Raw genomic sequence first — 13805 nt, 5'->3', positions numbered from 1 at the left:
GGTCGACCACGGGTCTGGTTCTGAGTGCTACTGCGTGTTTTATCAGATCAAAACAGAAGAAACGAGCAGATCCACGTCAGCACAGAACAGAGAAACCAGTCTCTGACTGAGGGTCCAGAACAAGTCTTCTGGTTCGGTCCACACGAAACACATATGCTTCAAGGTCAGTCGGGTTCATCACAACAACCTTAATAATTACAATAATAATAGATCTCCATCAATAATAAAAGTCAGGGTCTGTTGGGGGTCTAAGGTCCTTGGGGAACACTCATGGGTCCTCCTCAGGCTCCCGGAGCCCCTGACTGTGGAGACTCCTGCCGGCCATCTCCAGCATGGCCTCGGCTTCAGGGTCAACGTCCAGGATGCTCTTCTTCCCTTTGACTTCGTCCTCCTGAAACTCAGCAGACCAGAGGAGATCAGCAGCAGACAAGGGTCCTCCTGAGTCCCCAAGTGCCCCAAGAAAACCAACCTCATCCGGTTCTGGAGGTTTGCCGACGGCCCAGACCTCCACGCAGTCCACGCTGAAGTCCTCGTCCGCCGACAGCTGCGGGCTTCCGTAGGTGGTGCACTTGGGCCGAGCTCGACTGTGACCTTGACCGAAGTTACTGTCCAGCCACAGACCGAAGTAGTTGAGCTGACCCCCCATCCCCTGGAGACCAGGACCAACTGTGACACCAGACTCTGCAACATTGTGTGTGTTGATGTGTAGAAAGTTGTGTTGCTCACCAGTCCGTTGGGCATGGTCTGCTGGTTCTGGTTCAGGTACATGAAGTTCTGGTTGTAGCTGGTGGCTGTGAAGATTCTGAGTCGGGGGTTGATGGTGAAGACGAAGCACCTGGAGTCACCTGAGGACAGACGGGTCAGTGGATAAGACGTGAGGAGGAGGAGGAGGAGGAGCTCAAACACACCCTGGAACTGAGGCTTGATCTCCCACGAGCGAGAGGCAAAGCCCCCGAACACGTGACCCTTGGTGTCCTTGACGACGAGTAGGTTCGGACCCTGACTGGTGAGAGCAGTGACCATCCTGGTGAAGCTCTCTCCATGCAACTGTGTGGAGAACACCAGCTTCCAGGGGGCGCTGAGCCCGTCAGGCAACTGCAATGAAACATGAAGGAGAGAATTGCAGAGAAGTGAGGGAACATGAGGAAGAGAAGTGAGGAAACATGGAGGAGAGAAGCGAGGGAACATGGAGGAGAAAAGTGAGGGAACATGAAGGAGAGAAGTAAGAAAACATGAAGGAGAAAAGCGAGGGAACATGGTGGAGAGAAGTGAAGGAACATGAAGGAGAAAAGCGAGGGAACATGGAGGAGAAAAGTGAGGGAACATGGGGGATAAAAGAGAAGGAACATGAAGGAGAAAAGCGAGGGAACATGGAGGAGAAAAGTGAGGGAACATGGAGGATAAAAGAGAGGGAACATGAGAAGAAAAGCGAGGGAACATGGAGGAGAAAAGTGAGGGAACATGAAGGAGAAAAGCGAGGGAACATGGTGGAGAGAAGCGAGGGAACATGGTGGAGAGAAGTGAAGGAACATGAAGTAGAAAAGCGAGGGAACATGGAGGAGAAAAGTGAGGGAACATGGTGGAGAGAAGCGAGGGAACATGGAGGAGAAAAGTGAGGGAACATGGAGGAGAAAAGTGAGGGAACATGGTGGAGAGAAGCGAGGGAACATGGAGGAGAAAAGTGAGGGAACATGGTGGAGAGAAGCGAGGAAACATGAAGTAGAAAAGCGAGGGAACATGGAGGAGAAAAGTGAGGGAACATGGTGGAGAGAAGGGAGGGAACATGGAGGAGAAAAGTGAGGGAACATGGAGGAGAAAAGTGAGGGATCATGGTGGAGAGAAGCGATGGAACATGGAGGAGAGAAGTGAGGGAACATGAAGGAGAAAAGCGAAAGATAAATAAGTGTGTCAGCTGACCAGGGGAGCCAAGTAAATGATGGTTGGAATGTCCATCAGACTCCTAAACTCCTTCCATGGAGTTCCCTGACAGGAGGGCAGCAGGTGCAGGTCAGCACGGCCACCCAGGGTCACACCCAGACCCTCAGCCACCAACATCTCCAGGTAGCGGGAGACCTGAGGGACTCTGAAGATCCAGTCCTCCAGGCAGGAGACGTCACAGTGATCAGAGTCTGTTTCAGAGGACACGTTTGAATGGTCAGTACCTCAGAGAAATGTGCCACAAGTGTGATGGACTGGAGTCTGACCAGAGGATTTGAGCTCCGAACACATCTGCTCTGCCAGGAGCTGGACTCCCCGACACTCTAGACTCAGGCGGTCCGGCTCCCAGCCCTGCAGGCGCCCCCTTGTGGCGACGAGGTGAACCACACCTGAGATCAAGTCCTGTAGGAACTGCAGACCAGGAGTTGAGTCTAGTGTCACCTGAGAGCCAGGACCTGGACCCACTCACCTCTGAGAGCTGCTGACTGGTGACCTCAGCCGAGCCCGGTCGCGTCAGGCCGAGGACCAGAGGAGCTCGTTCTTCTGCTGTGCCGCGTAACGTGTCCGTCAAGAAGATGATCAACTGCTCACGGCTGATCCCTGCAGAGGTCGAGGGCTCTGGTTTCTTCGGAGCCGCCGCTGACCCAGAACTGATGCTGCACATACACCCGTAGAACCTTCGGACCAGAGACTCGGACAGCAGGCCGCCTACGGTGGACTAGTAGAGAGAAAAAAAGACTTGGTTCATCAGGTCCAGCTGCTGCAACTCAAACTGTTTTCAGCCAACAGAGTGGACAGAAACATAGTTTTCTAAGGTTCCCGAGAGGTTGGTACTAGCAGTAGACGTGTGTAATGGCAAGAATCTGGTGACATGATAAGAATCACGATACAGGGTCAACAATACGATATATCGCGATATATTGTGATAGTGTAGTAACAAGTATATATGTGTAGTATTGTCCAGTACTTGACTCTGGTGTTGTGATAGTGTAGTAACAAGTATATATGTGTAGTATTGTCCAGTACTTGACTCTGGTGTTGTGATAGTGTAGTAACAAGTATATATGTGTAGTATTGTCCAGTACTTGACTCTGGTGTTGTGATAGTGTAGTAACAAGTATATATGTGTAGTATTGTCCAGTACTTGACTCTGGTGTTGTGATAGTGTAGTAACAAGTATATATGTGTAGTATTGTCCAGTACTTGACTCTGGTGTTGTGATAGTGTAGTAACAAGTATATATGTGTAGTATTGTCGAGTACTTGACTCTGGTGATGTGATAGTGTAGTAACAAGTATATATGTGTAGTATTGTCCAGTACTTGACTCTGGTGTTGTGATAGTGTAGTAACAAGTATATATGTGTAGTATTGTCCAGTACTTGACTCTGGTGTTGTGATAGTGTAGTAACAAGTATATATGTGTAGTGTTGTCCAGTACTTGACTCTGGTGTTGTGATAGTGTAGTAACAAGTATATATGTGTAGTATTGTCCAGTACTTGACTCTGGTGTTGTGATAGTGTAGTAACACGTATATATGTGTAGTATTGTCCAGTACTTGACTCTGGTTTTGTGATAGTGTAGTAACACGTATATATGTGTAGTATTGTCCAGTACTTGACTCTGGTGTTGTGATAGTGTAGTAACACGTATATATGTGTAGTATTGTCCAGTACTTGACTCTGGTGTTGTGATAGTGTAGTAACAAGTATATATGTGTAGTATTGTCGAGTACTTGACTCTGGTGTTGTGATAGTGTAGTAACAAGTATATATGTGTAGTGTTGTCCAGTAATTGACTCTGGTGTTGTGATAGTGTAGTAACAAGTATATATGTGTAGTATTGTCCAGTACTTGACTCTGGTGTTGTAGAATTTACAGACCACATGACTCTTGACGAAGTCGTTACTGCTTTTGACCTTGTTTTTGACCTTTAAAGTATATACTTTATTGAATATTGTTTTGATTGTTTAAGCGCTTTGTGACCCTGGTCTGGAAAAGCGCTACACAAATACAAATTACTTACTGACTTTCATTTATTTTCAAACCAAAATATGTCCAAACATGGACTCACTGTATCCTCTCGTCCTCAGTCATTGCCATGTTCTTGCAGGATTTTATTCTTCCTTTAGCTGCAGAGGAAATCATGACTGCTGCCAGTGAATAAATTATATATTCAATGCAGTGAAATTTTGTAAATTAATTACGAACTACTTTACTGTACAAACACTTTGTTGGACAACAAAACATACTGTAACTATGATAAAATACATTTTGATTTTAAAGCAAAATATACGTCACAGGCCAAATACTTGGACACACACTTTCATTCAATGTGCTTTCTTTACTTTCATGACTATTCAGATGGTAGATGATCACTGAAGGCATCAAAACTATGAATGGATACACGTGGAATCATCTTTTAAAAAAACAACTTAAAATATGAAAACACGTCTTCAAAGTAGACACCTTTTTTATAATTACTTCTTTTTTTGATTAATTCAAAAGTTAGGTGGTTGACATGGTTTTCACTTCACAGGTGTGTCTTCTCAGGGTTTATTTGTGGACTATCTTGACTTTTATGGAGACAGTTCTGTTCTTATCAATAACATATTTTTATCACTTCAAGTGATATTTTCTCACACACAGAACCAGCAGAGTCGAGAAGTGGGTTTGTTTCAGGTAGTCTGAAGCTAAAGGTTGAAGGTGTGAATGTAAGTAAGTAAGTAAGTCATTTGTACTTATATAGCACTTTTCAGGACCAGGGTCACAAAGCACTTATACAATCAAAATAATACTCAATAAAATATATACTTTAAAGGTCAAGATAAGACTGAGAAAAATACAGGAGTTCCATAAAAATCAAGGAAAAGCCTGAACAAATAAAATGTGGGATCTGTCGACGGGTTTGCTCTTGGGAAGGGTGTCGGACTAAGACAGGGGGCGCTCCTGAGTCGACGTGTTTCTCCGTCTCTTCGAGATGTTTCTTCACGTCATACGTCCTGAGGAGGAGAAACTGAATACACGGCAGAAACTGGTTTCATTGTTTGAACAATCGAAAAGATCCTCCACCTGAACTCTATGTAGTCAGAACTTCCTCCTCCTTCTGCGTTAATGATCCACCAGAACTGATCCGATGCTCGTGAGAACTCCAAACGACACCAGAGTGATTTAATGAGTATTCCTTTGTTGGAACGACACATTCTTAGGAAGTTGATAGTGAATATGTCGCAACAAATTCAGCTTAATACCAATTAAATGTGTAAAGTTCGTTGCCCGGTTCTTCAATATGTAATCAGTATTTGTGTGTATTTGCAAGACTATGTATTATTGTAGTAACAAGTATATTATATGTGCAGTATTGTCCAATACTTGACTCTGGTGTTGTGATAGTGTAGTAACAAGTATATATGTGTAGTATTGTCCAGTACTTGACTCTGGTGTTGTGATAGTGTAGTAACAAGTATATATGTGTAGTATTGTCCAGTACTGGACTCTGGTGTTGTGATAGTGTAGTAACAAGTATATATGTGTAGTATTGTCCAGTACTGGACTATGGTGTTGTGATAGTGTAGAAACAAGTATATATGTGTAGTATTGTCAAGAACTGAACTCTGGTGTTGTAGAATTTACAGACCATATGACTCTCGACGTCTCGACGAAGTTGTAACCGCTTTAATTTGTTTTCAAACCAAAAAAATAGTTGAATCAGCTATTTTATTTGCTGTGATAGCAGACTGTATCCCCTTGTCCTCAGTTATTCCCGGAATCCTGCGGGATTTCAAAGGTCCTTTTGCTGTGGAGGACGTTATGACGGCTGCCATCTAGTGGCTGGATGTTTAATTGCAGCACAAAATTGAACGACCCCGTAAATATTTGCATTTTAAATGAAAATTAAAAAAAATTACTATTTTGTACACACTTGATTAAAATAATGGACCAGAAAATAACTATGATAAAAAAAACATGATTTGAAAGCAAATAATGTAATAAGAATTTTTATCTTTTTAAATCGATAGTGCTGTTGAAAATTGACACTGTATAACGAAGAAGTGTATTTGTTTCTTAAACCCCTACTAATCAGTACTTGAAGTAGACTTTAAGATTAAAGATGCATTTATTCTCATTCCAGATCATTTATAAATGAATCACTGAGGCCTGATGAAAACGACGAGGAGAAATAAAATATATATAAAACAATAACAACAGCAATAGTAATTATTATCAGCCAATCACAAGATGCATGTCATGTTACCGACATACGGCTGATCGTGTGGCTCAAAATTTGTACTACAACATTTGGTATTAATAACAGTTTCTTACATTTCAAGCTGACGTTTTCAGAAAACAATAATGCTAAGTTTTTCGAGAAAATGCTAAGGGTCTAAAGGTATTGGAGAGTCAAAATGGTTGATGGATGAAATTTCTCTGCATACATAAACGTAAAAAAAATTGCATATGACGCAAAGGCCAATGCTGTGTCTCAAATCACATACTTCTCTTAGTGCACTGGTTAGTATGCATCAGTTTAGTGTACGTACTAACTAGTAACTAATTCTCCACAGATAGTATGTCTCAAACCAAACTCTGCTGCTACACACTAACTGGAAATGACGCGACAGCTTCTTCTCCTACTACTATTTAAGCATGATTTCAACCAGCTGTAGGAACACTAGCGACACCTGCTGGCAGCACGTTTGGTTTGAATCAAGAAATATGAGAAACAAAATATTATATTATATATAGATATATATATATATATCTATATATGACATAACTTCCGTTTACAACGTCAACGTCACTAAGATGGCGGCCGTTTAGGCTAGAAAGCGTCCATCGATCCATACTCAGTTTTGTGGGCGTATTAGTGACAATTTAGTGTGCATAGAGCACTACATTTCGCATACTAAGAATAAAGACATACTTATGCACTAAAAATACTACGTTTTAATATGCAAGTATACCATTCGAGACACAGCTAAAGCTTCAAGTCTCCAAGAAAGACGACAACAGGTTCATATCTCTATAGAGACTCACCTGCAGCATCTGCAGCGTAAGAGTGCCTCCGGCTGTAGGCTTCTGAGAGACTCCCGCGCCAGTGTGTATCCGGTCAAACACGCCCTCGATCACCGGTCGCTCCTCTGGACGGAACCTGGCCAGACGTTTCTGCACCACCACACTCTCAGTGTTCCCCATCGTGTCCTGGACGACAAACACGCACCGTGAGGTGAGAAGACTGGACTCTGGTTCTGGACTCTGGTTCTAGTTCTGGACTCTGGTTCTAGTTCTGGACTCTGGTTCTAGTTCTGGACTCTAGTTCTGGACTGTGTTTAGCAGCTGCAGCCTCGGAAGAGAAGCTCCAGTCGTCTACGTTCTCACGCTCCATGTGTGTGTGTTATTTAAATCCTATTAGCTGGTTTTAAGTTGAGAAAACACAACATTGAGCAAATAAGTGAAACCAGACAGAGGGCGGTGGGATCACCTGTTCGAAGCTCCGGCTGCTTCAGGAACACCTGCCGTCGAGAAAAAGAAGAAAATATTACATTTTTTTTCAGCAAAAGTCAGGTTTTATGAACCTTTTGTTTTAAATTTGAATCTCTCGAATGTTGTGTTTTTTTTAAATGAGTGAGCAAGTGAAGACATAGCAAAGAATTACACGTTGTTAGTATAAACAAAGTACACAAAAATACAAAGCAGCGTTTGTTTTTGTACACAAATAAACAACTTGTTAGTCTGAATCAACATTATTAGCTCTGTTAGCTTAGACACTCGTTTTATCACCGTTTAACCTATTCAAACACACGCTTATCTGCACTAAATAAAACACGTTCGCGTACGTGATAAATCATTGAATCATATTAAAGCTGTAAAATACCTAAATTGTAGCAACAATCGCTTAAAAAACATCATCCCTTTGGACTTCCGGGTGTTTAAGTGACTGGCGTAACTTTAACCAATAAGATGAGGAAGCTGCCAACTGCTCAGTGCTGATTGGCGGATGGTGATAAAAGGCGGAGCTACTGAATATGCATGAATAATATAGATATTTTAATTAACGTTATGAAGAATTCAAGGTTTTTTATTGTCATTATTTTGACTATTAATTGAGCGAAATTAGTTACTGAGGTACAGTGAGACAACGACACAAGAATATAAGTAAGTAAGTAAGCAAGTAAGTAATTTTTATTTGTATAGCGCTCTTCCAGACCAGGGTCACAAAGCGCTTAAACAATCAAAACAATATTTAATATACTTAGTATATACTTAAAATGGCAAGATAAAACTGATAACACAACAGGAGTTCCAGCAAATCAAGGAAAAGCCTGAACAAATAAAAGACGGATGTAACACTATCATAAATAATAAAAACAAAAATAGCAAATAAAATTCTGTGGGAGGAAAAAAACGCTTATATTTTTGTATTACACATACTGTTTATTATTTATAAACGCATAGCGGGTTTTCTAAACTCGGTGAAGCCTTTAGACGTGTTTCTGTTTTGGTAATAGTTTATGCATCAAGAACGTGTTCGTGCAGGAATTCTGTTGTCTCAGAAAAAGGTTCGACCGCAAGATGGCGCACCTGCGCAAAAAAAACGCCCTTTGAATCGCCTGATAAAAAAAAAAGTGTTGAAAAACTCCTTTTAAGGTAAGAGACGCTGTAGATGGTGACGTCATCGATCATAATCCATTCAGGTTCCTGGTGCATTTTCATCTCCAGCTCCGTCACCGGTGATCACATCTGTGACTCCTGCTGAGTCATCTGTCAGAGACTCGCAGCAGATCCTCCGGCGCTGACCGATGATCAGAAGGTTGGGGGGAGGTCACGGGGCAGACCCGAGACCAGACAGGGCGGCTCTTTATGACAAAGATTGTGTCAACAACCTGCCGCAAATCTGACTAATTTTGAGATTTCACACCTGGAGGGGGTCACATGACCACGAGCAGGTGGAGGCACGTCGTGGCTTCTTCTCTGTCACGTCCATATTTGGTCAGAGACTGGTGGGTGAGCGCTGCAGGAAGTGAGACATTTGAAAACCAAATTGCAGTCAAAAGGAAACAAGAAAAGAGAAAAAAAGCACTTCCTGGAACCAACACGTCTATTTATGGAGCAACTCTCGTCTCTTCTGAGCTTCGTCCTGCAGAGAAGATCCACCTTCGACTCACCTGAGAAGGTTCATGATGATCTCACTTCCTTGTCAACATGTTGGTGAAGCTTTAGTTAATATGTGCCGTTTGAACTGATGGCAGACAAACTCATCTATCATTCAAAAGCTGATCCTCGGGCCTGGAAGGTTCCAAAGGAGGAACACAAACCAGCTGACACCAGATCTGAGCAGAGTCTTGAGTCATTCCACACATCCGAGTCATCTCCACTTCCTCTTTCTGAAGTCCTTATGACCAGTTAGTCTGAAGATGTTCCCCTCAGGCCTTAAAGATGGACTGTTGTGCGACGTGAAGACAATATTCAATGATTTCCTGTCACAGAAAAGTTTGATAACACACACACACACACACACACACAGTTTGATGTTAGAAATTATATTTTATTATTTCACTTTACAAAAATACACAATTTACATTCTAATCTTCAACATACAAAAAGATACAAAGTGTTACGGGTGCTACATTTCACCTCACTGCAGCTAGCACTGTTAGCCACAAGCTGAGCTAGCATTGTTAGCCACTAGCTCAGCTAGAACTGTTAACCACTAGCTAAGCTAGCACTGTTAACCACTAGCTAAGCTAGCACTGTTAACCACTAGCTTAGCTAGCACTGTTAGCCACTAGGTAAGCTAGCACTGTTAGCCACCAGCTAAGCTAACACTGTTAGCCACTAGCTCAGCTAGAATTGTTAACCACTAGCTAAGCTAGCACTGTTAGCCTCGAGCTAAGCTAGCACTGTTAACCACTTGTTAAGCTAGCACTGTTAGCCACTAGCTCAGCTAGAACTGTTAACCACTAGCTTAGCTAGCACTGTTAGCCACTAGCTCAGATAGAACTATTAACCACTAACTAAGCTAGCACTGTTAACCACTAGCTAAGCTAGCACAGTTAACCACTAGCTAAGCTAGCACTGTTAGCCACTAGCTAAGCTAGCAAGTATAGCATTGAGTGTCAAATGTCCTTCACTTGACATTCCAGTGTAAAACAAACTTCATTGTAACACTTTCAAATACTTTCTATCATTCTCATCAAACTGCTGGAGACCTTAGCTCCTGCAAGACTTTGACTGCTGAATGTATAAGTGCAGGACGAACATAAATTATAATTTTTATAGAAGTAAAACTTTTATTTTGAAAAACATATCGTTTAGCATCAAGAGCAACGTTTTAATTACAACTCAAATATTAGAGTATATATTCATGATGTTGTTTCAAAACTAATAAACACGTTTTCACATCAAGAGTTACACTTAAATCACTACATTTCATAAAGTGTCTCCTGACTCCATCATGTGATCGCCATGGCAACCGATAAGAACAGTAGATGAGGTCAACGTGGACACATAAATATATTCCTGTTAAACCTCGAACACAAACATCGTAAACTCCAGACCACTCTTCAGGTCACATGACTTTAACTGCTCAACGCTCGACCTTTACCCGGCAGTTACTCGCTGATCCGTGGCGCCATTGTAAAGGGTGTGTGGAGTCCACAGGATGGAGCGGGTCATGTGACCACCAGGCTGTGTGTCATGTGACCACACGATGACGGTGATGGTAGTGGTCCCAGGTCCAGACTGTCCGATGAACACTCTAGTGGTCATAATGTTATGTCGGAATTGTGTAAACATGCGTCGCTTGCAGGTCAGAGTGACGTCGGCGTGAGCGGGCTCTTGGGTCAGTACCCGGTCCAGAACCCAGATGGTCCGTTGGCTGATTCGTTTCAAACAAAAGATTCTCTGTGAAAGTCTGATCTGAGAAGTGAAGCGTTCACTCTCACGTTCCCTCTCCCCCATACAACACAACACACCATATAACACAACCCATCATACAACACAACCCGCCATACAACACAACACACCATATAACACAACCCATCATACAACACAACCCGCCATACAACACAACACACCATACAACACAACACACCATACAACACAACCCATCATACAACACAACCCGCCATACAACACAACACACCATATAACACAACCCACCATACAACACAACCCGCCATACAACACAACCCACCATACAACACAACCCACCATACAACACAACCCGCCATACAACACAACCCACCATACAACACAACCCACCATACAACACAACACACCATATAACACAACCCATCATACAACACAACCCGCCATACAACACAACCCACCATACAACACAACCCACCATACAACACAACCCGCCATACAACACAACCCACCGTACAACACAACCCACCATACAACACAACACATCATACAACACAACCCGCCATACAACACAACCCACCATACAACACAACCCACCATACAACACAACCCGCCATACAACACAACCCACCATACAACACAACCCACCATACAACACAACCCACCATACAACACAACCCGCCATACAACACAACCCACCATACAACACAACCCACCATACAACACAACACACCATATAACACAACCCATCATACAACACAACCCGCCATACAACACAACCCACCGTACAACACAACCAACCATACAACACAACACATCATACAACACAACCCGCCATACAACACAACACATCATACAACACAACCCGCCATACAACAAAACCCGCCATACAACACAACCCACCATACAACACAACCCGCCATACAACACAACCCACCATACAACACAACACACCATATAACAAAACCCATCATACAACACAACCCGCCATACAACACAACCCACCATACAACACAACCCACCATACAACACAACCCGCCATACAACACAACCCACTGTACAACACAACCCACCATACAACACAACACATCATACAACACAACCTGCCATACAACACAACCCACCATACAACACAACCCACCATACAACACAACCCGCCATACAACACAACCCACCATACAACACAACCCACCATACAACACAACCCACCATACAACACAACCCGCCATACAACACAACCCACCATACAACACAACACACCATATAACACAACCCATCATACAACACAACCCGCCATACAACACAACCCACCGTACAACACAACCCACCATACAACACAACACATCATACAACACAACCCGCCATACAACAAAACCCGCCATACAACACAACCCACCATACAACACAACCCGCCATACAACACAACCCACCATACAACACAACCCACCATACAACACAACCCACTGTACAACACAACCCGCCATACAACACAACCCACCGTACAACACAACCCACCATACAACACAACACATCATACAACACAACCCGCCATACAACAAAACCCGCCATACAACACAACCCACCATACAACACAACCCGCCATACAACACAACCCACCATACAACACAACACAACCCACCATACAACACAACCCACCATACAACACAACCCACCATATAACACAACTCCACCATACAACACAACCCACCGTACAACACAACCCACCATATAACACAACCCGCCATACAACACAAACTGCCATACAACACAACCACCAGACTCCTGATCCTGATTCAACCTGGTTTTGAACTGTAAAAGTTTTATGTTTGTATGTCTATGTACAGGTGTGTGTTTATACATATATATACAGATGTGTTTGTTTATGTTTGTTTGTATTTGTGTGAGTGATGTCGCTGTATATATATATACGTGTGTTTAACTTTATACAGTTGTGCATGTTTGTGTGTGTATTAATACATGCATGTGTGTTATTCCGTGTCAAAATATGTGTGTGTGTCTGTTTCCATTTGTGTCTACATGTGTATCCATATATATATGTCTGTGTGTGTGTCTACTATATATGTGTATATGTGTCCATTTGTTTCTACAGTTTATACATGTGTGTATCTATATATCTAGATATATATATATATTTATCTAGATATATATAGATATATATATATAATTATGTGTGTCTTTACATAAATCTATATGTGTGTCTATATATGTGTGTGTGTCTATGTTTGTCTATATAAATGAGTGTGTCTATATATACTACTGTTTGTCTGTGTGTGTGTATGTTTGTATATATGTGTGAGTCTGTGTCTTTACATAAATCTACTATGTTTGTCTATATATGTGTGTATGTGTTAATTTGCATCTACAGTATATAAATGTGTGTATCTATATATGTGTGTGTGTCTAAATGTATGTGTTCTATATATATGTGTGTGTCTATTTTTGTCTATATAAATGTGTGTAACTATATATGTGTGTGTCTGTGTCTATATATAAGTGTGTGTCTATTTTTGTCTATATAAATGAGTGTGTCTATATATACTTCTGTTTGTCCATATGTGTGTTTTTATATGTGTTAGTCTGTGTCTTTACATAGATCTGTGTGTGTGTGTGTGTGTGCATGTGTGTGTCCATTTGTGTCTACAGTATATACATGTGTGTAGCTATATATATATGTGTGTGTGTCTAAATGTATGCAGGTCTATTTATATGTGTATGTCTATTTTTGTCTATATAAATGTGTGTGTCTACATATACTCCTTATTGTCTGTGTGTGTTTGTATATGTGTGTGTGTCTGTGTCCATTTATATGTCTGTGTGTGTGTCCATATATGCGTGTATGTGTCCATTTGTGTCTACAGTATATAAATGTGTGTATCTATATAAATATATGTGTGTGTGTGTTTCTATGTGTTTTTGTGTCGATGTGTGCGTGTCTGTTTGGCTCTAAGTGTGTGCATGTTGGTGTGTGTGTGTGTGT

At 42.0% G+C, this 13805-nt stretch overlaps 1 protein-coding gene and 1 long non-coding RNA gene across 2 annotated transcripts; both read right to left on the bottom strand.

The window, feature by feature from the left end:
- Positions 1-13: 13 nt before the first annotated feature.
- Positions 14-7861, bottom strand: meak7 (MTOR associated protein, eak-7 homolog). The gene is made up of 10 exons (XM_087796783.1): positions 7812-7861; positions 7419-7449; positions 6974-7138; positions 2408-2656; positions 2205-2349; positions 1918-2129; positions 909-1095; positions 727-845; positions 470-649; positions 14-391 (listed from the first exon to the last, which is right to left on the bottom strand). Exons 3-10 carry the CDS (start codon positions 7130-7132, stop codon positions 269-271), a joined length of 1374 nt encoding a protein of 457 aa, XP_087652909.1. The 5' UTR covers positions 7133-7138; positions 7419-7449; positions 7812-7861; the 3' UTR covers positions 14-268.
- Positions 7862-8667: 806 nt separating this feature from the next.
- LOC148074327 (uncharacterized) lies at positions 8668-9213 on the bottom strand. The gene is made up of 3 exons (XR_015712092.1): positions 9103-9213; positions 8856-8948; positions 8668-8793 (listed from the first exon to the last, which is right to left on the bottom strand). It is a non-coding gene; the product is annotated as an uncharacterized LOC148074327 (long non-coding RNA).
- Positions 9214-13805: the final 4592 nt, after the last annotated feature.

This window comes from Callionymus lyra, chromosome 8, assembly GCF_982586985.1.
Source record: "Callionymus lyra chromosome 8, fCalLyr1.hap1.1, whole genome shotgun sequence".
NCBI classification, from domain to species: domain Eukaryota; kingdom Metazoa; phylum Chordata; class Actinopteri; order Syngnathiformes; family Callionymidae; genus Callionymus; species Callionymus lyra.
This window is presented reverse-complemented; position numbering and strand designations above follow the sequence as displayed.